The 26,987-nt window shown below is 62.7% G+C and overlaps 4 protein-coding genes across 9 annotated transcripts; 3 read left to right on the top strand and 1 right to left on the bottom strand.

The window, feature by feature from the left end:
* Positions 1-175: 175 nt before the first annotated feature.
* Positions 176-16,263, bottom strand: EZH1 (enhancer of zeste 1 polycomb repressive complex 2 subunit). Of its 3 annotated transcripts, none has more exons than XM_066981471.1 (20): positions 16,178-16,263; positions 14,341-14,461; positions 13,597-13,725; positions 13,231-13,350; positions 12,014-12,134; positions 11,205-11,378; positions 10,206-10,308; positions 9,773-9,936; positions 8,840-8,931; positions 8,063-8,237; positions 7,113-7,309; positions 6,572-6,663; positions 5,943-5,983; positions 5,332-5,457; positions 4,133-4,311; positions 3,436-3,531; positions 2,991-3,072; positions 2,761-2,841; positions 2,367-2,451; positions 176-2,250 (listed from the first exon to the last, which is right to left on the bottom strand). In XM_066981471.1, exons 1-20 carry the CDS (start codon positions 16,225-16,227, stop codon positions 2,190-2,192), a joined length of 2,289 nt encoding a protein of 762 aa, XP_066837572.1. In that variant the 5' UTR covers positions 16,228-16,263; the 3' UTR covers positions 176-2,189. The 3 variants fall into 3 exon arrangements, with proteins under 3 accessions (XP_066837572.1, XP_013055255.2, XP_066837573.1); XM_013199801.3 differs by lacking the exon at positions 16,178-16,263 and adding an exon at positions 14,700-15,529; XM_066981472.1 differs by lacking the exon at positions 16,178-16,263 and adding an exon at positions 14,837-15,529.
* A 1,611-nt stretch (positions 16,264-17,874) lies between these two features.
* LOC125180630 (receptor activity-modifying protein 1-like) lies at positions 17,875-19,356 on the top strand. 3 transcript variants are annotated; one of them, XM_048051876.2, is made up of 5 exons: positions 17,875-17,950; positions 18,316-18,354; positions 18,479-18,505; positions 18,588-18,729; positions 18,854-19,329. In XM_048051876.2, the coding sequence occupies exons 1-5, from the start codon at positions 17,890-17,892 to the stop codon at positions 19,155-19,157; spliced, it is 573 nt and encodes a 190-aa protein (XP_047907833.2). In that variant the 5' UTR covers positions 17,875-17,889; the 3' UTR covers positions 19,158-19,329. The 3 variants fall into 3 exon arrangements, with proteins under 3 accessions (XP_047907833.2, XP_066837837.1, XP_066837838.1); XM_066981737.1 differs by lacking the exon at positions 17,875-17,950 and having other exon boundaries at positions 18,083-18,354; positions 18,854-19,338; XM_066981736.1 differs by lacking the exon at positions 17,875-17,950 and having other exon boundaries at positions 18,004-18,505; positions 18,854-19,356.
* Positions 19,357-20,543: 1,187 nt separating this feature from the next.
* Positions 20,544-23,196, top strand: RAMP2 (receptor activity modifying protein 2). Of its 2 annotated transcripts, none has more exons than XM_048051795.2 (5): positions 20,544-20,911; positions 21,134-21,284; positions 22,265-22,363; positions 22,515-22,617; positions 22,724-23,196. In XM_048051795.2, exons 2-5 carry the CDS (start codon positions 21,224-21,226, stop codon positions 22,974-22,976), a joined length of 516 nt encoding a protein of 171 aa, XP_047907752.1. In that variant the 5' UTR covers positions 20,544-20,911; positions 21,134-21,223; the 3' UTR covers positions 22,977-23,196. The 2 variants fall into 2 exon arrangements, with proteins under 2 accessions (XP_047907752.1, XP_047907751.1); XM_048051794.2 differs by having other exon boundaries at positions 20,545-20,988.
* A 528-nt stretch (positions 23,197-23,724) lies between these two features.
* On the top strand, positions 23,725-26,903 carry VPS25 (vacuolar protein sorting 25 homolog). Its single transcript, XM_066981829.1, has 6 exons — positions 23,725-23,876; positions 24,030-24,175; positions 24,825-24,878; positions 25,220-25,308; positions 25,624-25,699; positions 26,230-26,903. The coding sequence occupies exons 1-6, from the start codon at positions 23,830-23,832 to the stop codon at positions 26,340-26,342; spliced, it is 525 nt and encodes a 174-aa protein (XP_066837930.1). The 5' UTR covers positions 23,725-23,829; the 3' UTR covers positions 26,343-26,903.
* Positions 26,904-26,987: the final 84 nt, after the last annotated feature.

Raw genomic sequence — 26,987 nt, 5'->3', positions numbered from 1 at the left:
CAGCACCAGGGAAGGGCACAGGCAGTGCCCGGCGTGGTCCCCACGGGACATCCGCCAGCAGCCGGGGCCGCAGGGACCCGCAGAGCCCGGGCTGGGTCACGGCACGGGCTCAGCCCGCGGCTGCGCTCGGCTGCACGGCAGCCCCGGGGAACAGAGCGCAGCGAGGCGCAGGGGGTGTTGGCGACCGCTTTATTATGACAAAGGCTACAAGCCGCGTTCTTTTTAAAGTGCATTATAATTCACCGTCAACGAACCACAGACACAAGCCTGGCATAGTGCAGATACGGCCGACGTGGCAGAGGACACCGAGCAGACAGCGGGGCCGGGGCAAGCCGGGGGACGGAGGCAGCGGGAGCGGGGCTGGGGGGCGAGGGAGCGGGGCTGGGGTACAAGCGCTGCTCCAGACGGACCCAGAGCCCCGCCAGCCCGGACGGACAGCGGGCAGGACGGGAGCAGACCCGGGCCAGGAGGGGCTCGGCTCCCCGTGCAGACCCAGGGCGCTCTCTGCATTTGGGGGTGCGATGGGGGCCGTGCCCTGCCCTGCGTGGGAGCCCTGCGGTTCCCAGAGGAGCAGGGCAGCGGTTCCAGCCCTGGACAAACACCGTCCCGCAGCACCGCTCCAGGCTGGCACAGGAGCCCAGCAGCTTCCTGCATCCCACGCCAGGCCAGCTGGCAGCACTCGTGGCTCCTAGGGGACAGCCCCAACCTTCAGGCCCAGCTCCCTGCTCAGGGAAGGGGCTTCCCTCCATCCATCCCTCCCTCCATCCCTCCATCCATCCATCCATCCCTCCATCTACCCATCCAGGCCTGGACAAACAGCCCCACAAAGGTGCTGCTGAAGGACGGCGGCGGTCTGGGACGTCCGTGGTCCCCCCCCAACCTGAGAGCACCCTGGGCAGCGCACGGGGCTCAGCCGCCTGGCTGGGAATGCTTATTTAAAGTGCTTTTTTCTTTTTCTTTTTGCATGGGGTGCTAAGGCCAAACCTCGCCTTGCCAGAGAACATTTCCCCTTTACCCCCAAGGCCAAGGCCAGGACCAAAGCATCAGAAACCTCCGGAGAGCTTTCTGGGGAGCCTTTCCCTCCCTCACTGCACATAGCAGCTGCGGGTCTGCTGGGCCCTGCTCGAACCTCACCGAAGCAACATCCAAGCAATTCTGTGCAATGAAAAGGGCTCCTGAAGCGCCTGGCGCGTCTCAAAGGGCCCATGCCTCTCCGAAAAGGACTGTCCTGGCAGAGGAGGGTGGGGGAACCAGCTTTGGTACCGCGCGGTCAGGAAGCACCTGCCTGGAGCACGGCCAAAGCCCCAGCTCCCCAAGCTGGCTGCAGCCCCAGCCGAGCAGTGGGGGGCTCCCCCCGCAGCCCCAAAGCTGCCCCGGCCCCAGCAGACCCAGCCAGCTGCGGGCTGGGAGGGCTCCCTCCCGCTCCCCAGGGCTTTCTTTCTGTGGATTCCCCTTGTGCTTGCAGCAGCACCCCCGTAACATCGTCTCTAACCAGCTCAGTAGCTTCCCTACCCAAAGTGACTTTTTGCATAGTGCTGCTCGCCCCGTCCCAGGGGATCGTGCCACACGAGCCACGTGCTGGTGGTCTCTGTCCTCCAGCCAGCTGGGGCAGAGGGAAAAAAAGAGACCCAGGGACAGCAGCTGTGGGGCTCGGGGACGTGCAGGCATGCGGCCACAGCTCACCGGCTTCCGCTGCTGTCGCTGTCCTAGTCAGCAGGACAAAAGAGGCAGCGAGAGGCAGCACCAGAGACCAGAGCTTGTCCCAGGGGAGCTGGCGCAGCCCCCGAGCCGTGCCCCAAGGGTCTCGGTGCGGGCAGCCCCTCGCTTGCTTTCAGCAGCCAGCAGAAAATTGGAAAGAGGCTGAAAGCTGGTGACTGGCAACCTTGTGCACCACAGCTTTTCTTCAAGCCCCGGCTGCCTCGGTCCACGGGCTCCCTCCAGCCCAGGAGGCAGCCAGCAGGGAAGGTGCTGGAGCCTGCCCCACGCCGGGGCTGGGCAGAGCTGATAGCCGGGCAGCAGCTGCTCACACTCCTGCCCCGAGTCTCTCTCCGGGTGTCTGGGCAGCAAGTAGCACTTGTGACACACACAGCAAGGGGAACACGGGCAGCAGTCATGTCAGCGTGAAGCAAACATGGCATCGCTTACAAGGTGCAGCAGCAAGGAGTGCTGGGGACCCCCCGGCACACAGCCTAGATGATATCCGTCTCCCTCTCTATGCCAACGTACTTCAAGGCGTCTGCCTGGCTGTACCTACAAGACGGGAAAAGCCAGAGCTGCTGTAACGACCTCTGAACTTCCCGCAAACGTGCACAGAAAGCAGGGTCGAGCCCTGCCCAGGGTCCCCAGGCAGCCGCTCCCCACGTTACCGGTAATCAAAGAAGAGCTCCTCTCCCGCCTGGATGGCCCTCTTGGCAAAGATCCCTATCCGGTGGTCTCCGTTCACCATCACAACTGCAACCAGAGGGACAACATCGGGGACACGCGGCTCAGGTCGGGTCACGGATGCTCCCCCGGGGGGGCTCCAACCTGCAGCGACCCCTCTGCAAGGCCACGGCCACAGCAGAGCTGAGCGGGGCCCCCCATGAGCAGGAACGTGATTTGCAGCAGAGCAGAAGGAGAGTTTGCCCACGCCTCTGAAGTTCTGCGGCTGCCACAGGCTCCGGGTGACTTGGGACCCCCTGAACCCCCTGAATTCCCAGAGCCGAGCAGGCCCCAGAGACCCTTCCCCAGCCTTGACCTGCCCGGGTGGGGACAGCTCACCTTTGGCGTAGCAGTTGGGGTTCACGGAGTGGTTGGCAAAGCGGATTTTGTTTCCTTTGCGAGTGGCGTCAACGACAAAATCTATCGAAAGGCAAAAGAAGAAAACCCTGCAGCGTCCTGTAAAGACAAGACTGCTGCTCACGGGACGGAGGGGCTCGAGACTGCCCACCCACCAGCCCCTGCCAGGAAGCCCACATCTCTGCCACCCCCTGAAGCCCCACGCGAGTTACCGTTGTTGAGGTTGAAGAGGAAACTTGACATGTACTTGTCATAGACCTTCCCTCGCCGGTCAGCCTCATCCTGCGAAATAAGCTGGAGAAGGAGAACGCCTTGAGAGAGCCTCAGTGCCTGGGGGCACGGTAAGGATCGCTGCAAGGAACAATGCTCTTGGATCTCCTGGAGGCGCCTCCCGCCCTTCCACACCAGTGGGTGGGGGTTCGCCAGGGCTCAGGAGGAGCAGAGGAGGAGCTGGGCTCCCAGGGAGCAGCACGCACGCACCAGACATTCCTCCTTGGCGGAGGGCCTCGAGTTGGGTCCCAAAACAGTACGGGTTTCTAACTCTAAGCCGGGTCAGAGTGAGCCCGTGGCCGTGGCCGAGCTGGGGAAGGCCCCTGAGATAACTGCAGGGCAGCACTTCCACCGCGCGCGTCCGCCCGAGCACGCGGCGGCACTGACCTCCCCGCAGTACTCCGAGATGAATTCGTTCTTCTGCACGGACTCCTTGATGAAAGTCCCCCAGCCAGCGACATCCGAAGGCGCCAGCAACAAGTGCTAGAGCCAAGGTGAGAAGAAAACAGCTCGGGTGGGCAGACCTACCGCCCCCAGCACCGAAGCAGCGCAGAGATCACGCCCCAGGTGCCTGTGCTGGGCTTCGGGCAGTGCCCAGGAGCAACCACGCAGTGCCGGCTGCTGCCCTCACCGTGCCAGCACCATCCGGTGTCCCCTAGTGTAAGGTGACACACAGGTCCCTGCACACTTACGTGTCATAGCATCGTTAGGCTGGAGCTGCACATTACTTAACACCCAGTAATTTGCATCTTTCTCTGAATTTCTCCCTCTTTTGTACGCAGTCCCTTGTCCTGACCAACAAAATCCAAGACCTGACCTTTCTTTGGAGTCATTTTTTACACTCCCTTGTTCTCCCCCTTCCTCATATACCCCCCCGTCTCCCAATTTTCACATCCATAATCCATACTCCAGAGTAAGTGCTAGAGAAGCCTGGGGCAGAGCAGCTTCTGTTTGATTTTTTCCCTACTCAGACAGCTGCGGGTGGCTCACGCCCCCCTCTCCCACACAGCAGAGATCTGTTTATCAGCCCTACCCTGCGGCAGCCCTTTGCCAGCAGCCCAGAGCCACACAACACAGCAAATACCTTTTTGAGACCTCGCTGGATGCTGCAGTTCTTGCAGGAGACCACCTTGCAGTCCCAGTGCTCCGAAGCCCCGCAGGTCAGGCAGAGGTCCGGGTCGCACTCCCGCACGGCCAGGTAGCACGGGCACTGCTTGGTGTTGCACTGGGTTTTGCAGCGGCAGCCCGGGAAGCGATTCTGACCTGCGGGAACACAGCGCGGGTTTTTCAAGGAGAGGGCCGTGCCGCGGGTCCCCGCCCCGCAGAAACACAGAGGCTCCCGCTGAGCCGGGTCTCACCCCGGCAGGCTGTTCGGGCTCTGTGCAGATACACAACTAAAATGGTCTGTGACCAAGGGCCAGGCTGCCCGCCCACCACCCAGCCAACACAAGGAAGGTGCCTTTGCGCTAAGAACGAGCTTTGCAGCCCCCCTGCTCTGGGCAGGAGAGACGGGAGCTCCCAGGCCGCCTTCCTGAGCCCTGAAGTCACCAGAACGGGGCTCACCGAAGGATGCAACGTGACAAAGGGACATTTTTCAGCCTGGGCACCCACGGCTGAAAGCCAGAAAGCAGAGCAAGAGCCTGGGGGCAAGGCAGCTCTGAGCACCGCTCACACCTCGCAGAGCACAGACCCACGCGTGCTTCCACAGCTGGAGATGCTGATCTGCCTCTCGGGGCTAATTACGTGCAGTTTGAAATCAGCTCTGATAATACGAACAGATCAGGACGGAGAAGCCGGGAGCCTGAGCTGGCTCCCTGTCGCCCTCTAGCCCTTCCAGCCCCAGGCTGTGTCATAATCCTACATAAATTCACCCTCAGAAGCCCCAGTTATGTGGGCGAGTGCTGTTATCTCCATCCCAGAGCTGGGAACGGGAGCCCAGAGGGGAAAACGAGCGTGGCAGAGCAATGACCCAGCTCCCACCCTAACTGCTGGCCACACGTCCTCCTTCCACGGGACTGGCAGCAACACCCAGGGCTTGCTGCTCGATGCAGACATGCAGATGAGCAATCTCTGACGAGAGCCTGTATCACTTGCTGCTGGGGGACACGGGGCATAGTTTCCCCTCAGATTTATCAGGCTGCTAATCAAACTGCTGCAGATGGACAGAGGAATGAAGGCAGGGATAAAACAGGCCTTCAGCAAGCCCCAGGGCTGCACCCTCCCCTTGTCTCTGCGAGAAGAGCTGGCTGCTTTCAGCTGCGGTAGTCCCGGTTTTTTCCTTACAGTCAGGGTTGCACTGGCAGAACTTCTCACAGAAGTTCTGGGTCATGATGCAAGGGCAGGAGCTGTCACAGGGATGTTCGGGGTGGTCACAGGGCTGGTAGTTGTACACCTGGGTAGGCGAGTTATCTAGAGCAAGAGGAGAGACGGCAGGGTTAGAAGCTGCGCTTTGCAGGAACGTTTGAGAGCAAGCAGCACGCCCAGGGCTCTGGAGCAGAGCACATGCACGCTCCCCATCTGCCTGCAGAGGGCGGGAAGCCCAGCAGCGCCCAGCACACAGCTGTAATTACAAACGCATGACACATGTCTGCTTTACACCTCCGCAGCCCGTTTTACACGGGGACTGCATGCCAAACCTCAGCCCCCCTCCGGCTGGAGCAGGACTGCGCCTCTCCCACTGCCTGGGAGAGAGCGCTGGCACGGCAGGGATGTGGGTGGCACAGCCACAGGGGCACCAAAACCGGCCCTTCGGTGGGGAGCTGCTCCCCCTGCACCCCTACAGCTGCCGGGACAGACAGCAGGACACGGTGTCCTGTGCAAGCCAGGGCTGGAGAATCGGCCCCTGGGGGAGAACGGCCACGCAAACGGCAGCCGAGCGCAGCCACGGACGTTACCTTTCTTCAGCTGGATCTTCCTGCAGTGCGCGGCCCACAGCCTGGGAGAGAAGCAGAGAAGTGTCAGAGGTGGGGGCACGAGCCTCCATCGGGAAGGGCTGGCTGAGCACCGCGCTCAGCGCCGCCAGCCAGCGCAGCAGCTGGGGCCAGGCGATTCCAGCAGGGCTGCCTGGCAGCGTCATGCGTTAATCACCATCAGGCGGCCGCAAAGCGCAGAAAGATGAGAACAGCGCAGCTACAGGAGTTATTTAAGGCAAGTGTGAGTGCCAGAATAACGCTGGATACACCGGATCAGCACACAAGAAGTAGGTTAGGAGGCAGGGAGCTCGGGCTGAGGCTGCTCTCAGGACAGCGCCGGCCTCCTTGCAGCAGTGCAGCACGGCCACCGCGCCGCCCCCTGCTCCGGGGCTGAGCCCGTGGGCGCGGGACCCCGCAGCTCCCCAACCAGGAGGACGGCACCAGAGGAGGGCCAGGGGCCAGCTCCCAGCCGGCAGCACAATCAGCCCTGTGTGACAGCGAGAAGTGTGCGCAGATGGGAGCCAGATGGGGATTACCAGGAATGCTTTGGCACAAAAAGCAGTGGATCTGGTTGCGTTTTTAAGAACAAAACAAGCTTGTCCAACACTTGCCTGTGCTTCCTTTTCTTCTTCTGGGATGGATTCATTAATTCGTTTGTTGGCAGTTTTGTTATAAGCGATTCTTTAACTGCAAACTGAAAGACCTACCAAAAAAAAACAGAAGCAAAAAGAAGAATAAAGTTCAGTATATCCAAGTTACCTTTATCTAAAGCATAAACGGAGAGAGTGCAAGCACACACACACAGTAGGGATCCCAGTAAGCAGGCAGCTCTGCCCCCAGTTTCACTAAGCCACGGGCGGCCTTGCTTTTCTTGCCTGGGAAACAAAACCACCCCCTGTCCCACCAGGCTGGGATAAGGCACGCTGAAGAAACCTCACAGCACCGGACGTGTGCGGGGCTCGTTCTGTGAACAGCAGCCACACTGCAAAATAACACCACCCAACTTCCCAAAGCGTTGATGCAACACGTTCCTCGAGGCGGTTTGCAGCAGGGAAGAAAAAAGAAGAAGCAAGCAGCAGCAAAGGGCTCCCTCCTGCCCCAGGGCCAGGCGCTGCGGTGCCTGCCCGCCCAGACCAGAAGGTCAGGCCATACCTGCTTGCACGTCTTTGTCCCCAGCAGCCTGGCGATGGAGCAGAAGTTGTTGAAGTAGGTCCCATGGAAGACGCGGAAGAGCGACTCCTCGGCTCCCGTCCACTCAACCGGCTCCTGCTGCGTCTCCACCGCAAACAGCTGGGACGAGGCTGGGCTCAGCTTCTGCTTGGTGGGGGTCTGGCAGCGGGAGTTTGCCTCTGGCGAGAAAGGCAGATGTTAGGGCCAGGGATGAGCGAGAACACACCCCTGCTGTCAAAGCTTCCTCGGGCAGCGGTGCTGCAGGGGTGCCTGAGCCTGCCTGCCGCACCTCCAGGGCACCGTGCCACCTCCCCCTGCCACGGCTGTGCCCACAACGCAGCCTCCTGACCCCGGCGGCAGCACCGGGGAGGCCCGAGGATGAGGAAGGTGCTCCCTTCTCTCCCACCCGGGATGGGATGAGCGTGCTCTTTCTCCCCTGGGAGCTCATCCTGCCCCGGGCGCTGCCACTCACCCGGCGAGGCAGCAGCCCGCTGCTCCTCCAGGGGGAACGCGGCTGCAGACATGGCCCCAGCCTCAACAGCTCCCAGGTGGGTGCTCAGCACCCCTGCAGGGCCGAGCACCCAGGCTGGCACTGCCACCAGCCCGCTTTGCTGCCTGCGTTGCCCTAGTGTGCAGCCAAGCAAAGCACTCAAAGCCCAGGGCGCTGCGTAAACACCGGTGCCAGCAGAGTACTTGCCGTGCCTGACAATGAGGATAATGAACCCGCACCGCAGCGCAGGGCAGGACTGGGTGTCCCCGATGTTTGCTTAAGGCCAGCTGTGGACACTTTGTCACTCCAGCTCTGAATTTCACGGCCCCAGCACAGGGACAGAGCAGCAAGACAGGGATAGAGCCCCGCGTGTGACAGTGCCCGCTCGTTATTTGTCACAGCGCTAAATGGGAGAGGGTTGTCTCCAGGGATGGCGCCGTACCCGAGGAACTAGAGGCCCACTCATTGCCCGTGTCTCTGTCGCTGTCTCCCTCCCTTGTCTCAGCGAGGGCCGGGGTGTTTGAGCAGGAAGCACTGACCACATGGTGCCTCCGGCGGCGCCTGCCCGAGCACTTGGACCGCGGGTTGTGCAGCGCAGCGAACTCCTTGGCTCCTTCCTGCAAGCAGAGCAGAGCACGGAGTGGGTAGCACGCAGCCAGGACGCGCAGAAAGGCCTTGGGAGAAGCCCTCCGGCCACCACGAGAAGGCAGCAGACCTGTCACACGTAATAGGGTCGCCTCCAGTAAGTGCCACGGCCCTGCCAGCTGCCTGCACTGCACCTTTCTGCTTCGCGTCCTTCAGCATCGCCGCCCGGTATGAGCAGGCTCCCTCACCCCGCTCCTCCAGCTGGCTTCCCCATCTCTTGCCCCGGCAATGACATCCTCCCGGCCTCTGTCCTACATCCTCCCGGCCTCTGTCCTACATCCTCCCGGCCTCCGTTCTGCCTCAGCCCTGCAGCTCCCCTCAGACGCTGATATCTCAGCCAGATAATCTGAACGTGACATCAACACGCTTCCGGTAAGGCTCATATCTGGATCCGTGCTTCCCCAAATTCAGTGACGATTAGACAATCAGCTTAGATAATCAGGTGAGATTTCAGAATTAGGTAATTCTGAAAAATCGCCAAAGTTGTGAAAAAAAGACCCACAGAGTGCTGAAGAGCATGGCTGGCTGGGCCACTTCCTACTGTGGTTTCAGAAGCTGCAGCGCAGAAACGTACCAGCCAGAGGAAACAGTCTGCTCCGCAAGGGTCCGGCTCGATTTTCGTCTCTCTGTTCTTTCGTTTGTACACGTTAGGAGTAGCATGAAAAGCTGGAAAAATAATAGTGAGCTTTACTATCAGCATCCTCCAACAAGGGGCACTCACCACACAGCAAAGGACAGGGACAGCACGAGGGGAGTGACGGCAAGTGGGAGCCTGAGGCAGTCGCCAGGAGCACAGGAGCAGATCTCCTAAGAGCAGGGCACAAGGTGGGGACGTCTCGGCCAGCCCTACTCCTAACGATGACGGGAACTGAGCACCAGAGGGGGAACGCTTGGGAAGGAGAGGCCGTAGGAAAAACGTCTGCTTTCAGACTGAAACAATAAGACCGCATGATCTTAATAATAGATCTTTAAATAAATAATTCACTGGAGAGAGTCCTGTGACTTTCCAAGGAAGCCCTCAGACCTGGGAAATAGCAGGTCCAACAGCTAACCCCTATCCAAAAGGCTTTGGCGGAACAAACCGCAGGAACATGACTAAGATGGAGCTGTAAGTTCCAGCGAGGCAACAAAACACAGGGGCATGTCCGGACTTTGGAAGCGTGACAGTCGTGCCTTTCCCTGACGAGCTTCTGTGAAGTGAGAGTGAAGCCCAGTCACAGCACTACTCCTGCAACAAGGTGCCAGGAGGCCCAGCGCAGCACAGCGAACAACGGTGAGACAGAGCGGGCTGCCACGCGGGTTGGTTTCCGTCCACTCGTGGGAATTGGTGGAGCTGTCCTTATAAAAGGCTTTGGGGCACCCGACAGCCTCTAAAGGCTCCGCTGCCAACGCCAGGGCGGCATCACCCTCTGACGACCGCAGCACAGACGCCAAGCGAGGCACGCAGGAGCACAAAGCAGTGAGGAAATGAAGAGAAAAGGGAAGCGTCCGGCGGGACTGCACTTACGGTGCAGAAAGCAGTCGTATTTGAAGCAGCGCCGGCAGAAGAGCGTGTGGAAGGAGTGCAGGGACTGCTCGCGCTGCACCGACTTCGCGCAGGGCCCGTCGATGTTGGGGGTGCACTGCGGGGGCAGCACATTCGGGTCCGACACCTCCGTGAGCTCTCGGTACCTATCGAGCAAACAGAGGCAGCCACCGATGTGCATTTTTTCCTAATTCGGGACGTTTTACAAGGCTTTGTGTGACTTAGGTCTTATGACTCTGGCTCAGATACCTTGAGGCTAAACCAAAAGTTTCTAATACTCAAAAAATGTTCTGCTCACAGCGCCTGCAGCCAAGTGAGCTCTGCTTTCTGCTCAGAGCACAGGGCTGTCGTCTAAAATACAGATTTTAACCGTCACTAACAAAGGTAATAAGCAACACACGTAGAGATCTTCTACCTCTCTTTCATGTCATCTGGAAAGCCATACTCAGGGAACATGGAAGAAATGGCAGTGAATATCATGTCGTTTGGAAACCGCTTCTTTGAACACTTCTTGTTACCTAAGGAAAAAGAAGAGAAATTCTCAGTTACGCTGGACGTGACCGTGCCTCTCCTTTTTCCAGAGAGGGCGAGTCCAGGAGGTGTTCTGGACGGCAGTTTAAGAGACAGAAACGTAACCACACAGACAATTCTGTCTTGCAACTAGGCTAAATCATTTCCAGATGCGTTGCACTCTGCCACCTTCCAATTAGCATAACGTGTTGATGGAAGTACTAATGATTTCGTGTGGAATATTGCTTTTCTTACCAAGACAAGGTTTACAGACAATACTTTCCTACGTCTGCAAAAAGTCCTGGTATTTGTGCTGCTCGTATCGCTATAAATCAAAGGTGAAACTCCCAGTCAGCATTCCTAAGGGCATGCAGGACATGTGAAAATCCCACGAACCAGAGCTGCTTCTACGCAGCAAAGCCCCCAGGTGGCACAGGAGAAGGAAGATGAACGCTAATACGTGGAAAACGAGGCTGGAAGGGATTTGAAAAGGTTCACCTCCCTGTCGTACAGCAGAATTAGATCTCCCTACAAACTTACTGACAGATGCTTGCCAGGCCGGCACTGTGAAACCTCCAAGAGCAGAGATCTCACATCCTCCCCAGGTAATGCCCCACTGCTTTGCTAATCGTACCATTACACGGCTTTCCAGATGACTCATCTGAATTCCTCCTTGCTACACTTAAAGCTGATGACTGCTTATCCTGTCCGCAGGGGACAATGAGAATAACCGACTTCCCTTCTTCTTTCATCTACCTTACCAGAACTTGCCAAGCTGGCTACTACCCCTAAGTGACACACAAATAACCAAAAGACCAAGGGCAGGAGAGCACTGGGCAGCTCCTAAGGCAAGGTAGGATGGGAACACGACCATCACAGCCCCAGTTTCTGCAGCCAAACCCACCTTCCACTGCAATTCGTTTCCTTTTCCGCGTGACTGGCAGCTCCTCTTTCCCATCCTCCTGCTTAACCTCAGAATCATTGTGTCCTTCCTCTTCCTCGTCCGAGTACTGATTCAGGGCGTTCACGAGCTCCAGGAACACAGCGTCGCTGATGAGGACCGACCCTGAAATCATTTCTGAAACACAGTGGTGTCAGCCAGTCTGTGGGAGGGCCATCATCCTTCATGCTCCTCGGGGTGGTAAATCACAAGCCAGCCACAGGATATTTTCATCAGTGAGAACCTTCCTGGCAATTTTGGAAGGATAGGTGGGATTTTAATGCTATAGAGTCATAAGAGTGGTGTATCATTTTTGTGACTCTGGGGACAGGCCACACCAGAGAGTTTTCCACAGCCTTCTTCCCTCCAGACAGACCTTTACGATGGGCTAGGAAACTACGGAGGGAAACACACTGGCTTTTCATCTCTGAAAAGAATGATTAAAGTCTTGACTGAGGTAAAAGTGAAACGATGTTGCTGAGCTCCTCCTAACATCTAGCACATTTTTCAGCTTCCCAGAACCGCCTGTGGATGCCCATGAACAAGAGCTCTGGCTCCAGAGCATCCTGGGCCTAGAACGGAGCCGGGTATCAAAAGGCAGGACCGCGTCCTTGCAAACCAGCACCGCAGGCACATTCCTGCTTTCCTACTCTAAGAGCTCTCAGAGAAAAGCTGGTTACTGCTGCCACCTTTTGACTTCTTAACTGCCTTGATATTGAATTTGCAAGAGGACAGTGAAAGGACAGTGCTGAGCGCTCCCGCTCCCACGTTACCTTCCTCTCCATGAACTTTCCCATCGTAGTTATTAATGAGTTCTTCAATGAAGGTTTCATCCTCTTCCTTCACCTCATCTCCCATGTAAGGGATGTTGCACAGAACAGTTTCATCCTCCACCTGTAACGAGATTCGATGCGGTTCAGTAACCCAGCACCTGCCGATTCCCACCCAGGCTGTGCCTCTAGGGCTGCTCCAGTCCGTTCCACAGAGACTAGATGGCGTAAGGCAAAGGTTCAGCCTCCCCAGCAGAAGTTTTGGATGTCACATCACTGACATTTCATTGTTATTCCATACCAGCAGCATAACCCTGATGCCAAAAAGTGCAATCTGATTTAAAAAAATAAGAGTAGTGTATCCAAGGGTTATGGAAACTCAGAAACACACACGCTGCCAAGAATAATAAACAACCGAAAATGTCAGAGGGGTCACGGTGATTAAGGTGGAGTGGGACTAGTAACAGTGAAAGGCAAAATGGCAACTCATTCCAGGAGGAATACAGCTGGAGCCGAGGAGCGTTCTCACATTAACTGCATGGAGAAAGGACATTTGGCTTTCATTGCCATGGCACCGGCAAGGGGCTCTTTTCGTGTCACATCTCCTAGCGCCACACCACTCCACCAGCCTGCTACACCTGGTCCTAGGGAGCTCCTTGCTTGTAGGAATACACACACACCCACACTGGGCAAAGGGGCAGGCTAGCCACAGACTGCCCGTCTGTTTTGTAAATAATCTTAGCCACGACAAAACAGCATTTAAATCGTCCTCCACACCACTGTGATCCTCAATAGCATCCCTACAAGCAGATCAGCAGAGTAATCCAATCACAAAGGAAAGGACCTGCCTAAGAAATGCAAGTCTTCATTTAAAAGGGAAGTTAAAAGAGAAAAAGAAAAGCTAACAACCCTGCCCAGCCACACAGAAGAAAGCATTTACTCCTTGAATCCTGTGAAATAACAGTGGCCCCATCAAGGAGCCAGGTGTGGAAGAGAGACTAGCTGGGTAAGACAGCTTGGATGCGAGGCTGTTCTGTGGGGTTCAACACAACAAGCAAAAGAAACAACGCTCCCCCTCATCTCTTGAGCAGACATCGCTTGAAACAAGCTGGCTAAAGATGGTTTAATCACTGCACAACCGTGTAATGGTTACGCACTAATCTCACAAAGATCTGCACTAATCTCACAAAGATCCTGCTCCGCAGAGCCTTCGTACCCACCATGAAGTTCTGCTGAAGGGGGGACCAGGAGTACATGATGGGCACCAGAGCCACCGTGTTCAGCGTCCTCATGTACAGCGTCTGGCTTGGAAATCCTGGAAAAATGCTCTCAACGGTACACTGGGAGAGAAACGAAGAGAAGGGCAGTGAGGAAACAGCCCCTGGGAGGCAGTCACAGTCACAGAAGGAAACTGCACTTCAGGACAAATACAGCAAAGTGCTGCGGTCGCTCATTGTGGCTCCTTGACAGTAAAAGCTTTTTTCCCCCCATTTACCAAACTATATATAAATTATTCTCACAGTTCCCTGCAAAGCCCTGGTTCCAATTCACACTTGTTGCTGCCGCGCCTCTTTTGCTCTCCCTACCTGTTTTAGGAAAGGGTGCCCGCTGACTGGCTTCATCAACTGCACTGGTTGAACGCGAAGCTTCTTCCAGTCTTCATTCAGAATTTGAGTCTTTTCGTGAACCTTTGCAAAGTTGGCCACAAAAAGAGCCTGAAACGAGAGAAAGAAGCATTTGAAATTTAAAAATCACGTCGAGGTTTAGAGCATTAAAATCCCTCCTGAGATTTTGTTTCGCATATCAAAACGTAGTCAAGGCAGAGTCCTTCAGACTGATGATACTCGTTAGAAGGAATCCTAATTAACCTCAGCATCGGTACAAAACTGTGCTGAAAACATAGCAAGAGGCAGCAGCTTTTAATAATTCTTGATCAGATCCAACCTGTTCTAAAATCTCACCTGCCACGGAGAAAAGTAGCATTAGAAGTCATCCGAGACCCACAGAGCCTTAGCACCGAGGGGGTTAAAGCAAGGAGACACTTCACAGAGTGCATGGAAATGAGTCCTCTCCCTGCACGTTATGCAAGCACCCAGCCGGGGAACTTCTCTGCCTACACAGCAGAGCTGAGTACCCTGCTCTGCTCCAACCACGGAGCACGGAGGGAGGTAAAAATCTCCTCAGGCTTACCATGGCTACAACTGAAACGCAATTTTGCAGCTCTCATTGTGAAGCACTCAGCTGAAAACTGCTCAAATACCGCAAACTAGAGCGAAGGCGAGAGCAGAAATCCTTCCAGCTAGACCTGGCACCTCCCGTTACGGCTTTACCTTGGCTCCCATGTTCGCCTGAAACCTCTTGAGCTGCCGAAGACGCATGTATTCAGACTTGACTTTTCTTTTCCAGTATATAATACACTTTGACGTCGGAGGAGTGGCGATTTCCATTTTTCTACAAAAAATGCAGGAAGAATAAATATCAAATAATGGAGAGCTTAGCGTTATAAACAAGTGGTATTAGGAAAAAAAAAACCACGCGGATTTTAAATGCATCACAGACTTTAACTAGGAAAAAATAATCACATAAATCTGCGCTAGTCCTTTTTACGGAACAATTAGAGCACAAATTGCACCGAAAAGCTCGGAGAGCTTTTGGACGTAAGAAGCAGCAGAGAACTGCGTGTGCTCACAGGGATTCAGCTGCTTCTGCCCAGCGTGAACCCCTGTGAATCCTCTACGGACAACGTGTTTGCAGCGTTCCCCTTTCTCCATTTGCTCGGGGCACCGGCAGAAAAAAAAAAAACGACGACGTCAGGAGCCTCCTCACATCCAGCTATCGCCTTTCTGGCCTTGCCAGGAGGCCGGGGAGGATTTCTGTTTGTTTTGCAGCCCTTCCCTTCGGAAAGGCACTGCTGTTTACGAGCAGTAACGAGCAGGTTTCGGCGGAGCAGCAGCCAGGACTGGGGACGAGCGAGGGGCAGCCTTCGAGCTGGGTGCCGGCGCTGCGGCATCGCCCCACCGCAGCCCTGCTCGCCCCCCGGGGAAGGCTGCTGCAGCTCCCCCCGAGGAAGCAGGTGCCAAACCCTGCCGCAGCCGCCTCCTGCGGATGTGCTCTGCCTGCCCTGCAGCCAGAGCGGCCCCTTCCCCGGGGGTGGCAGCAGCAAACGGGCCTCTGACGGCAGGAAAACCCTACAGAAATGGGGGTTTCCCTCGGAGCCCGCAGGGTTTTGCGGGGAGCCTGGCTGGGGGAGGCTCGCCGGCAGCGGGGGCCACGGTGGGGGCACCGTGAGCCAGCGCTGGGGGGGACGGAGGGGCCAGCCCGAGCCTCCTGCCCCACATGGTCACTGCCCTACAGGGGCCTGGCCTGCCCCACAGGCCCCAACCTACCCCGCAGGGCCCCCAGCTGCCCCCACAAGCCTTGATCTGCCCCCATGGGGGTCCCACTCTGCCCCACAGGCCCCTCGGCACGCTCACGGCCCCCCCAAACTGCCCCCATAAGCCCCAACCTGCACCATAGGGGGCCCCACTCTGCCCCACAGCCCCCCCCCAGCTGCCCCCATAAGCCCCGATCTGCCCCAGAAGTGCCCCATAAGGGCTCTACTCTGCCCCACAGGCCCCAACCTGCCCCACAGCCCCCCCAAGCTACCCCCATAAGCCCCAATCTGCCCCAGAAGTGCCCCAGTCTGCCCCACAGCCCCCCCAAACTGCCCCCTCAAGCCCCCATCTGCCCCATGAGGGCCCCTCTCTGCCCCTCTCTGCCCCAAAGCCCCCCCAAACTGCCCCCACAAACCCCGATCTGCCCCATGGGGGCCCCTCTCTGCCCCACAGCCCCCCCAAACTGCCCCCACAAGCCCCGATCTGCCCCACAGGCCCCAACCTACCCCCCACCCCCCTAAAGTACCCCCACAGGCCCCATCCTGCCCCCCAGGGCCCCCAGCCGCCCCCCCAGGGCCCCCGGCTGCCCCGCTCCCCCCCCAGCAGCCCCCCTGGGGCCCGGCTCTGCCCCCCCCCGGTGCCCCCAGCAGCCCCCCCCCCAAGCCCCGAGCTCCCCCCGGGGGCTCCCCCGCCCCTCGCGGCCCCTCGCGGCCCCTCCCCTCCCGCCGGCCCGGGCCGCCCCCCGCCCCCCGCCCCCCGCGGGACCCCAGGCCCCGCCCCGCCCCGCACTCACTCCTCGGCCATCGCGCCGGGGGAGGCCGCGCTCCCCTCCGCACCGCGCATGCGCCGAGCCGGGGCCCCGCCCCCTCGCCCCGAGGCCCCGCCCCTCCGCGCAGAGGCCCCGCCCTCCCCCCGAGCCACGCCCCACCGCGCAGCGACCCCGCCCACTGACCCGCAGGCCACGCCCCCTGCACGCACACGCCCCGCCCCCTCGTCCTGAGACCCCGCCTTGGGCGCAGAGGCTCCGCCCACTCGCATGGAGACCACGCCCCCTTCGTGCAGAGGCCCCGCCCCTCCCCGAGACCCCGCCCTCCCCGTGCGGTGGCTCCGCCCCTTAGCCTGCAGCCTCGCACAGATCAAGCCACGCCCCTGCGCTCAAGCCACGCCCCCCGCGCTCAAGCCACGCCCCTCCGCTCAAGCCCCGCCTCCCGGGTTAAGCCCCGCCTCCTACTTAAGCCCCGCCTCCCGGGTTAAGCCCCGCCTCCTACTTAAGCCCCGCCTCCAGGGTTAAGCCCCGCCTCCTACTTAAGCCCGGCCTCCCGGGTTAAGCCCCGCCTCCTACTTAAGCCCCGCCTCCCATCTTAGGCCCCGCCCCTTGCCTTAAGCCCCGCCCCTCATCTGGCAGGTGCCAAGCAGCCCCCAGGAGGGTCCCGGGGGTCCCCCGAGGCCCCGGGGGTGCCGTGGGGCCTTGCCCCGTCCCGGCGCCGTTCCCCTCACAGGAGGGCGATGAGGAGCGGCCACGGCCGGGCCCAGCCCCGTGTGGGGCCCGAGCAGGCCCCGGCCGGCGGCGGCGGGCACCGGGAGCGGCTGCCGGTGTCGGGACGGGGGGGGCCGGGCTGCCCCTGAGGGCACGGCCCCGGTGCGGCGGGGCCAACGCTCGGCCTTCGGGGCTCCACGCGCTTGGAAACGGGCGCGTTGGGAGGCCGCGGGACGCATCCTGCGCGCCTCGCCCCGGGGAAGGGCGGAGGCGGCGGCGCCGGGAAGGAAGCGGCTGCGTGGGGCGGGCGGCGGCGCCGTGCCGGCAGCCAGGGCTGCAGCGGGGCCTGAGCACCGGGCGGTGGGGACGGGGCTGCTCGTCCTTCCCCAGCCCCTTCCTTCCCCGCTGCCCGGCCCCTGAGCGTGGCAGGAAGCGGGGTGCAGGACCCCAGAATGTCGGGGATCGGAAGGGACCTGGAGAGCTCATCCTGCCGGAGCAGGAGCTCCCGGGTCAGGACCCACAGGCGGGTTTTGGGTGTCTCCAGAGATGGAGACCCCACAACCCCCCGAGCAGCCTGTCCCAGGGCCCTGCCACCCTCCCCATAAAAAAAGTTTCATCTCCTCTTTAAGCAGAACCTCCTCTGTTCCCGCTTGCACCCGCTGCCCCTTGCCCTATCATGGGATGTCACCGCGAAGAGCCTGGCTCCGTCCTCCTGGCGCTCGCCCTTTCCATATTTACCAACACCAACAAGGTCACCCCCCCCCGTCTCCTCTCCTCGCAGCGGGTCCCCGGGGGCAGTGGGTGCCCGCATCCTGCCCGCAGCCCCCATCCCGCCTGCCCCCCCTATATCTGATGCCTTTGGAGCGTCGCTGCTGACTCAGGCCAACGCAGGGAGCTCGCTGTCCCCCCCCACCCCGACCCTCCCACCCATTGGGACTGGGTGGAAAGGGCTGGGACGGGCCCCGGGACGGGGATATACCCCCGGCGGCAGCCCCGGCCCCGCTGCAGCCGTCCCGGTGGGTAGGAGGATGCTCCTCCGGGCTCGGGCACGGCTCCTCTGCTGCCTGCTCCTTGCAGTGCTCCGGCAGGGTAAGGGGGTGCTGGGGGAGCAGGGAAGGGACTGGGGGACGGCAGGGCGGCAGGGTGGGCGCCTCCCCATGGGGAGCTTGGCCTCTTTCCGCCCCCCGTCCCGATCAGGCCGTGCTGGGTGGCATCTCCCCAGCCCCTTCTGGCAATCTCCCCACGGACGATGCCGCGGGTTTGCCACGCACAGCCCCCGCCTGCCGGGGCCAGCATTTGCTCGGAAACTGCTCTCCCCCGGCAAAGCCGAGGCAGAGCCAGGAGCCCCCTGCTTGCTTGGGGCAGGAGGAGGGGGCCCCGGTGCGCCGGGACCACCCAAGGCTCCGGCCGCCCCCAGCTGTGCAGCCCTCGCACCCCGTTTCTCCTCGCTGCAGGGCGCGGGGACCCGCTGTACGGAGCCCCCGAGGACGAAGGTAAGGCTGCGATGCCGTCGTCCCAGCACCGCTGTGGCCGTGGCAGAGCTGACGCAGGGGGACGGGGCCCTGGGCACGGTCCCAAGGGTCCTCCCGGTGCTGAGGGCTCCGTCTGTCCTTCCAGGTGACTACCTGTATCTGGACGAGGACGGTGAGTAGAGCTGCCCCCTCGGGAGCCGTCAGCGTCGCAGGGGCCGCTTGGTGCCCCGTGGGTAAGCGACCCCTCTCCTCAGGACCGCTGGAGGTGCTGGGGGGGCCGGCCCGCTGCCAGGACTCCTACCAGGACTGGGTGGCCCTGTACTGCTGGGCCCCCTTCCACGCCGCCCTCATGGCCGCCCCCGAGGGCAGCCGCTGCCGCTGGGAGCAGATCGGGAGGTGGGTCCTGCTGCGGTGCCGGGGGCTCGCTCCGAGCAGCGCCCGCGTGGGGCTGACCCCCCCCCGTGTACTCGGGGTCCTGCGCCGCCCGGCTGCCCTCACCGCGTCTCTCCCCTCTCCGCAGCGCCTACAGCGAGCTCTCCGCCTGCACCGAGCTGCTGGCCCAGCTCTTTTCCTGCCCCTGGCCCAGCACCGCCCTCGATGCCTTCTTCCTGCAGGTCCACGCCGAATATTTCAGCAACTGCAGCAGGATGGAGCCCCCTGGGAGCGGGGGGCTGCCCCCCGGGCTGGCTGCTGCTGCGGCGGTGGCGCTGGGCTGCCTCGTCCCCCTCGCAGCCGCCTTCACCGTCCGCAGAGCCTGGAGGGGGGCTCGGAGCCCGGCGGGCAGCGGCACAGCCCCGAGTGTCCCAGTGGCCACGCTGGGCTGAGAGCAAGCCCTGGGGGTTCAACGGAGGGGGCGAAGGGTGAGCGGGGTGGGGGGGTCTGGGGGTCCTGTGCCATGGGGCGAGGCCGGCACTGGGGGTCCGACCGCCTGCCCCCCGCCCTAGGGTGGGGGAAAATGGGGAGAAGGGTCCTGGGATCGCAACCTCGCTGGGCTGAGCCCCTTCCCCGTGGGCTGAGCCCCCTGCCCATGGGCTGAGCCCCCTCCCCATGGGCTGAGCCCCCTCCCCACGGGCTGAGCCCCCTCCCCGTGGGCTGAGCCCCTTCCCCATGGGCTGAGAGCTCTCCAAACGGGCTGAGCCCCTTCCCCATGGGCTGAGCCCCCTCCCCACGGGCTGAGCCCCTTCTCCATGGGCTGAACCCCCTCCCCATGGGCTGAGCCCCTTCCCCGTGGGCTGAGCCCCTTCCCCACAGGCTGAGCCCCTTCCCCGTGGGCTGAGCCCCTTCCCCACGGGCTGAGCCCCCTCCCCACGGGCTGAGCCCCTTCCCCACAGGCTGAGCCCCTTCCCCGTGGGCTGAGCCCCCTCCCCACGGGCTGAGCCCCCTCCCCGTGGGCTGAGCCCCCTCCCCGTGTGCTGAGCCCCTTCCCCATGGGCTGAGCCCCCTCCCCATGGGCTGAGCCCCTTCTCCATGGGCTGAGAGCTCTCCAAACGGGCTGAGCCCCTTCCCCGTGGGCTGAGCCCCCTCCCTGTGGGCTGAGCCCCTTCCCCAGCACCCCAGGGTGGGTACCAGCGGGGAGCACCGCAGTGCCAGGCCGGGGCGGGGGGGGGACGCCTTGGCGGGTGCTGGCTGGCTGCCCCCATCCCGTCCCTGCCCGTCCCCTCAGGGCGCCCAGGGAGGGGCCGGGCTGAGATCACTGGGTGTCTCCCTGGCACGAGCTCCTGCCGCCGTCGGCTGGAGGCTCCAGCGGCTCCGACAACAAAGGAGCGGGAGCGGGGGCTGCGACCCCGGCAGCGCCGCGGCTTTATGGCTTCCAGATGCGGCCGCCCGCCCGCCCGCGGAAAGGGCTTCGCCGCGTCCCGGGGCCAGCGGCGGCCGCGCAGCCCGGGGCTGGTCGGGCTTGGCCGCCAGTGCATTGGCGAGGGAGGGCGCGAAGCGGGGCGATGGGACCTGTCCAAAGCAGGGAGGGTCCCCGCGAGCCGCGATGCGTCGCCTTGCCGCGATCCTGCTGCTCCGCGGGTCCCGCGGGAGGGTTTTTAAAGGGGAAGATTTGGGTCGGAGCTCGGCCGCCGGCCAGCGGTGGAACGAGCTCGCGCGGCCTCAGCCGGGTCCTCGGGTGGGGATGTCGTGGGGCTGGGGTCTGCAGTGCTCTGCGGGGGGGGGGGGGGAAAACGAGCCCTGAGGGTGGGAGCTTGCCCCCGGCAGCCAGGGGTTTTTGGCAGAGCCCGGCAGCAGGGCTGGGGCCGAGGGCTGCCATCGCCAGCCAAGTTTCTCTGCCCTTTCCCCACCTCCCCGCCCGCCCGGGCCTCGTGCACGTCGTGGCACCGCCGCCGCCCCTTCGGCTCCCACCCGGGGCCCGTCCCGGCGTGGGGCAGGTGCCCCACAGGGGGGGTTGCGAGCACGGTATCGGGGCCACGAACCCCCCCCCCCCCCAGAAGCCGAGCGGCAGCGCCCGTCCGGGGACGACGAGGACGTTTCTCTTCCCCGGTCCACTCCCCCCGCTTTCGGGCTGCCTGCCCTCCACGCAGGAGACGAGGGATTTCACAACCCAGCCCAGACAGGATTAAAGAGAAATACACAAGTAAACAAAATAGCGGCCTCGTAAAACTGGACGGGCTGCACGGGGAGCGGAGCCTCTCCTCCGCCGGGCCGCCCGGGGTGAGCGTGGGGCTGGCGGGCGCGGGGCGATGCCCGCGGGGGGCTGCCGGTGGCGGCGGAGGGTTGGGGGGGGGTGGGGGGTCCCGCCGGGAGAGCTGCTTTAAAGCAGCGCTGAGCAATCTCATTTTTCACACGTCTCCTGTAGTCAAACTGCCCCTGTCAGAGGAAAGGAGTCGCTTCCTGTTATTTCCATTGAAATACTCGTCCCGGTCGGTAGCCCGCAGGCTTTCGCAGGATGGCACCGTGCGCGCGGACGGGCTCCGGCCGCCTCTCCCGGGGGCTCCTCCTGCTCTGGGGTAAGTGCACGGCGGGGTGGCCGTGGCCGGGGGGAAGGGGAGCTCCGTGCCTCGTGCCAGCCCCACACGTGGCCGCCGTCCCGGTGTGCGGGGGCCGCGTCCTGGGGCGCTTCGGCCCCACAACCCCGTGGCGAGCAGGACGCGGGGCTGGGGCGGCCGCCTCCTGCCTCGCAATGGGGTGGTGGCTTTGGGTGCCGGGGGGTGGCCCCTTCGGGGGCACGGCCCCCCGTGGGGGGGAGGCTGGCGGGGTCCCGGCCGTGACGGAAAGCGGGAGAGCGGCGTGAAGGGGCCCTCGTGCGCTCGCCTCCTTCGTGGGGTGCTCCCGTGTGCGCCGTGGGGGTTGTCGCAACGCCCTGCCGCGCTCACCCCCGTGGTTTCGTGAGGGAGCCGGGAGAGCGGCTGGGGGGTCCCCCAGCAAGGAGGGACAGCGGGACGGGGACAGGGTGGGCTACCCTCGCCGTAGCCACCGTGCCAGCCCCGGAGCTCCCCTCCAGCCAGCCCCCGGCCCCAACGAAGAAGCCACGGGGGCGATTCGCCACGAAACGCGGCCTCGCTGCCCAGGGGACAAGATGGAGGGCGGCGATTTCCTGAGGGCTCCATCGGGCCGGGCGGGCGGCCAGGGGGACGCGCCCCACGCCGGTGGCAGGCCCTGCGGGGCGAGACGGAGCGTGGAGGGGGGTTGTGCTGCCCGGCCGCGCCATGCTGCGGTCAGCGCTTCCTCTTCCTTCCTGCCGCAGCCCTGCCTGGGCTGCCGGGCTCCCTGCGACGGGACACGGCTCGGCCCCGCCGGGGCCACCGCACGCCACAGGCTGGTAGCCCCCGTCCCCTCCACCGTCACCCGCAGCCAGGCCGGTGGCATCCTCCCCTCACCTCCTCGCTCCCCAGTACCAGCTCCAGCCGCCCCATGGGACCCGCGGCTCCTGTCCCTTCCCGTCCCCTCCCGTCCCCTCCTGACCACGTCCCCTCCGTCCCCTGCGCAGCGCTGCTGGGGCGCGGGCTGTGCCACACGGACGTCAAGGCGGAGGGCTTCGGCCAGGAGGCGAGGACGAGCCCCCCGACGGCCATATACAACTCCACAGGTGGGTGAGCGCCGGCGGCACCCCCGGGGGGACCGTCCCCTTCCCCTCCGCCCGTCCCCAAATCCACGGCGGGTGATGGGCACGGTGCCCGGTGCCGTCCCGGGCACGGTCCCCGGTGCGGTGCCGGTGCTCAGCGCCTCTCCCCGCGCAGAGGAGATGTACAGCTCCATGGCGGAGAGGTGCTGGGAGTTCTTCGTCCACCTGATGAGGAACGTGACGGCGCCGCAGCTGTGCGAGTGGAAGGTCATCAGCAGGTACGGACGGGGCCGAAACGTGGGCGGGGGGACCCCGAGCCCCCCACCGCGCGTCCCCGTCCCCCCGTGCTCTACCAGCCGTCCCCCCCCCGGCTGTCTCCCGCAGGCCCTACAGCTGGCTGCAGTCGTGCCTGGAGGACTGCGCCGACGAACTCAAGTACGGCTACCCCAACGCGCTGGCCGAGCAGTTCATCTTCCAGAGCCACTACCGCTACTTCCAGAACTGCTCGGCGGGCAACCAGGTCTTCGACCCCCCCGAGGACGTGCTGCTGGCCATGATCATCGCCCCCATCTGCCTCATCCCCTTCCTCGTCACCGTCGTCATCTGGCGCAGCAAGGACGGCAAGGCGCAGCCCTAGGCGCCCCCCGCCACCGCCGAAAACCGGCCGGGGGGAACCGGCAGCGCCCCCGCCGCCGTGCTCGGTGCCCGGTTGCTCGCGTACCGGGGAGCGGGTGCGGGTGGGTGCCGCCCCGAGGGGTCCGGCCCTCCGCCGGGGTGCGGTGGCGTCGCCCACCCTCCCGGTGCCGCCCTGACCACCCGCCAGCCTGCGGCGGGCTAGTAAAGGCTGCTTGCCCCGAGCCCCGGGATGCTTCTTCCGCGCCCGTCCCGCCACCGGCTCACGGCCACAGCCCCGCTCCGGGCTCCGCCGCACCGGGGGGGGCCCCCGGGGAAGGGCCGGGCACGGGGCCGGGCACGGAGCCCCCCCCCCGGGCAGCGCCGTGCCCCCGGGCAGCGCTCCCGCAACCACCGGGCACCGGCGGGGCGCGGCTCGGTGCCGAGGGGGCGGGGCTTAAGGGGAGTGGGCGGGGCTAAGGGCGGGGTTGGTGTGAATGGATGGGGCGGGGCTTCGCTGGTGAGGGGCGGGGCTTCACGGGGGTGGGCGGGGCGTCGAGTGGTGGGCGGGGCCAGGAGGGTGGGCGTGGCTTAGAGGAGTGGGCGGAGCTAGGGAGGGGTGGGCGGGGCTTCGAGTTGTGGGCGGTGCCAGGAGGGTGGGTGTGGCTTAGAGGAGTGGGCGGGGCTATGGAGGGGTGGGCGGGGCCAGGAGAGGTGGGTGTGGCTTAGAGGAGTGGGCGGGGCTATGGAGGGGTGGGCGGGGCTAGGGAGGGGCGGGGTCTGGGGAAGCGGAGAGCGGCGGGGGCGGGTCCCGGAGGGGCGGGGCTTCCGGGGCGGGCCGGAAGCCGGCGGCGGCGGCGGTTCCGGTGGCGGCGGCGATGAGCTTCGCGTGGCCGTGGCAGTACAGCTTCCCGCCCTTCTTCACGTGAGCGTCGCGACCGGCACCGGCACCGGGACCGAGGGAGGGGGGAGGGACCGGGACCCGCGGGGCCGGGCGGGGGGGAGGGGATCGGGACCGGAACCGGGTGCGGGGGGAGGGCCGCGGCCCGGTGCCGGTGTCTGAGCGGAGCCCCCGCAGGCTGCAGCCCAACGGCGAGACGCGGCAGAAGCAGCTGGCGGCCTGGTGCGCGCTGGCCCTCGCCTACAGCCGGCGGCACCGGCTGCCCGCCATGACGGTGCGGGAGGCCCAGGACAGCCCGCTGTTCGCCAACCGCCGCCTGCAGCGTATCCTTGGGCACGGCCCCCGTTACCCCCGGCCCCCCTTACCCCCCCCCCCCCCCCCGGCCCCGGTTACCCCCCCCCCCCTTCCCCGTACCGGTTACCCGCTGTCCTCCCCCCGCCCCGGTTACCTTAACCCCCCCCCCCCCCCCACTGACCCCCCCTTACTGGTTACCCCCTGCCCCCTCCCGCCCCGGTCGCCTCTACCCCAAACCCCCCCCCCCAGTTACCCTCCGTCCCATCATGTCTCAGTTACCCCACCCCCCCAATCCCAGTTGCCAACCTCCCCCATCCCAGTTACCCCATCCTGGTTACCATCCATCCTGTCGTGTCCCAGTTACACCCCCCATCCCAGTTACCCTCCGTCCTGTCCTCCCCCATCCCAGTTACCCCAACCCCCCTCCATCCCGTCCTGTCCCATTTACACCCTCCATTCCAGTTACCCCCCCCCCCCCAGTCCCAGTTACCTTCCATCCCATCCTGTCCCAGTTATCCCAACCCCCCCCCATCCCAGGTACCCTCCATCCCATCCTGTTCCAGTTACATCCCCCCATCCCAGTTACACCCCCCCACATCCCAGTTACCCTCACCCCCAAATCCCACCCGTCTCCCCCCCCCCCGAGCTCGGTCAGCGCCTCCTTAACCCCCCTCCCAGGGAAGCTGCCGCTGGAGTCCATCCAGGTGGTGCTGGAGGAGCTCCGCAAAAACGGTGGGTGTCCATCCGTCCGTCTGTCTGCCCGTCGGGGTGGGGTCTCCCGTACCGTGAGGGCTCTGCCCCACCGGGCGGGCACCGTCCAAGCCCCGGGGCTCTCCCCATGCCAGCCCCCGGGGCCAGCTCACCCCTTCTGCAGCCCCTCGGGTCCCCAGCTGCACGAGGAGGGGTCTCGGGGGAAATCCAAGCTCTGTGTTCCCGGAGGCCCCTTGGGGGAGTGGGTCGGAGCTGGAGCACGGAGGGGGGAGGCAGCACCTCCAGCCACCTGTAGGCGTGATGCCGTGGTTGCTGTCCCAGCCCCGTGCTCTGCCTCGACGCCTTTCTCCTGTTGATTGCAGGGAACCTGGAGTGGTTGGACAAGAACAAAACCAGCTTCCTCATCATGTGGAGGAGACCCGAGGAGTGGGGAAAGCTCATCTACCAGTGGGTGAGGAGGTGCAGGCCGCCCCAGCACGCCGAGCGGGCCTTCCCTGTCCGCAGGGCCTTGTGTAAAAGACTGCTGTGACTCCTTCCTCGTGCTTTCTCCCTACTTCTACTTCCATTTTGCTTTGTTGCACTGAGCTGTGTTAGCACCCTCGGGTGTCATTTCTTGCCTTTCCGATGCCCCAGCGCGTTCTGAGGGTGGCTTTGCTCGTTGGGTGCTGCCCACGTTGCATTTCGTTTGTGCTGGGGTGTGCGAGGGATCGTGCTGAGGGCGTTGAATCCCGCAGGCGAGATCTGCCAACTGCTTTTATGTTTCCAGGTGTCGAAGAACGGCTTGACCAACTCCGTATTCACGCTGTATGAGCTGGTCAGCGGAGATGATACTGCAGATGAAGGTAATGCCACGTCCTGTAGCAGCTTTTCAGGGCACGCTTCATTTGAAAACACAAACAGATGATTGCCAGATCATAGATGGAGTGTTTTAAAGTTCCATATGCAAGCTCACGCTGATCACCACTGGGAAAAGCAGCTCTGAAGGCTTTTTAACGCGTCGCGTTAACGCCTGCCTGTTCTCACCGTTCGGGATTCATGCTGCCCAGCCTTCCCAGCGCCCAGCTCTTTGCCTGGTGTGAGGTGCAGGCCATTTAATTTTCACGCCTGGCTTCTTCGCTGCCTTAGAGACAGCTCTTGCTCACTGCCTCCTGTCTGCTGACCTTCAGGCTTTGTGGCTGATGCAGCAGCGCGGTGATGATTCGATCGGCGGGGCCTTGTGGGTTTGCTGTAGTGGTGCGGTGCTGGAGTCTGAGAGGTGCCCTGCAGGGCCCTCCGTCTTTGCTGTCACCGCCCTGTAGATGTCGTGAGCCTCTTTGTTTCCTCGTGTGTTTTTTCTTCTTCTTGCTGACGGGGCTGGCTGTCCTTCCCCTAGAGTTCCACGGCCTGGATGAGGCCATGCTGCTTCGTGCCCTGCAAACCCTGCAGCAAGAGCACAAGGCTGAAATCATCACGCTGGACGATGGCCGAGGCGTTAAGTTCTTCTGACGGGAGCCCTCTCCCTGCCGCTCCTCTACGGCTGCTGAAGCGTTTCTACTGCGAAGGTTTCGTCTCCTGGCCTGGTTTCAAGCCGTGTCTGCAAGCAGCTGCATACTCGGGATTTCTTGGGGCGAGGAGAATCTGTGAAGCCTTCCAAAGACGTGACTTTTTAGAAATATTCAGAGATCCCTCCGTCTTTCTTTCCTCCCTGTTGTGTTTGAGAGGCTAAAGCTGCTCTCAGCGGTTCTGAGAGGGACCACCCAGAAGTGAAACAAGGGAACTGCTCCCGTGGCTGCTCCCTGCTCCTGGGAGAGCAGGGGATGGGCTCTTCCGTGGCTGGTCAGCCTTGGCCTCTGAGGGCAGCTCCTTTCCCACCTTCCAGCCACGTGCCTGGGCTCGGCAGTCCCCGCTGCTCGGGCTGAAGGCAGGCGGACGGGACGCGCTGCTGCTGCTGCGGTGTAAAAGACCTCGCTGGAAGAACCACGTGCTCGCTGCAAAGCAGGCTGCGTGGTGGGGCGGGTGCCAAGGAGCTAATCTGAAGTAATTAAAATGACGTGTATTTATAGAGCCGCCTGGCTGTTTTGGTCTATCTTTATTTTTCCATCCGAAACAAAACACAAGGGCCCACCGAATCCCTGCCCTTCAGCTGCATCT

The sequence above is a fragment of the Anser cygnoides genome, chromosome 22 (assembly GCF_040182565.1).
Source record: "Anser cygnoides isolate HZ-2024a breed goose chromosome 22, Taihu_goose_T2T_genome, whole genome shotgun sequence".
Taxonomy (NCBI): domain Eukaryota; kingdom Metazoa; phylum Chordata; class Aves; order Anseriformes; family Anatidae; genus Anser; species Anser cygnoides.
The sequence above is the reverse complement of the archived record's forward strand: the minus strand, read 5'-3'. Positions and strand labels throughout refer to the sequence as shown.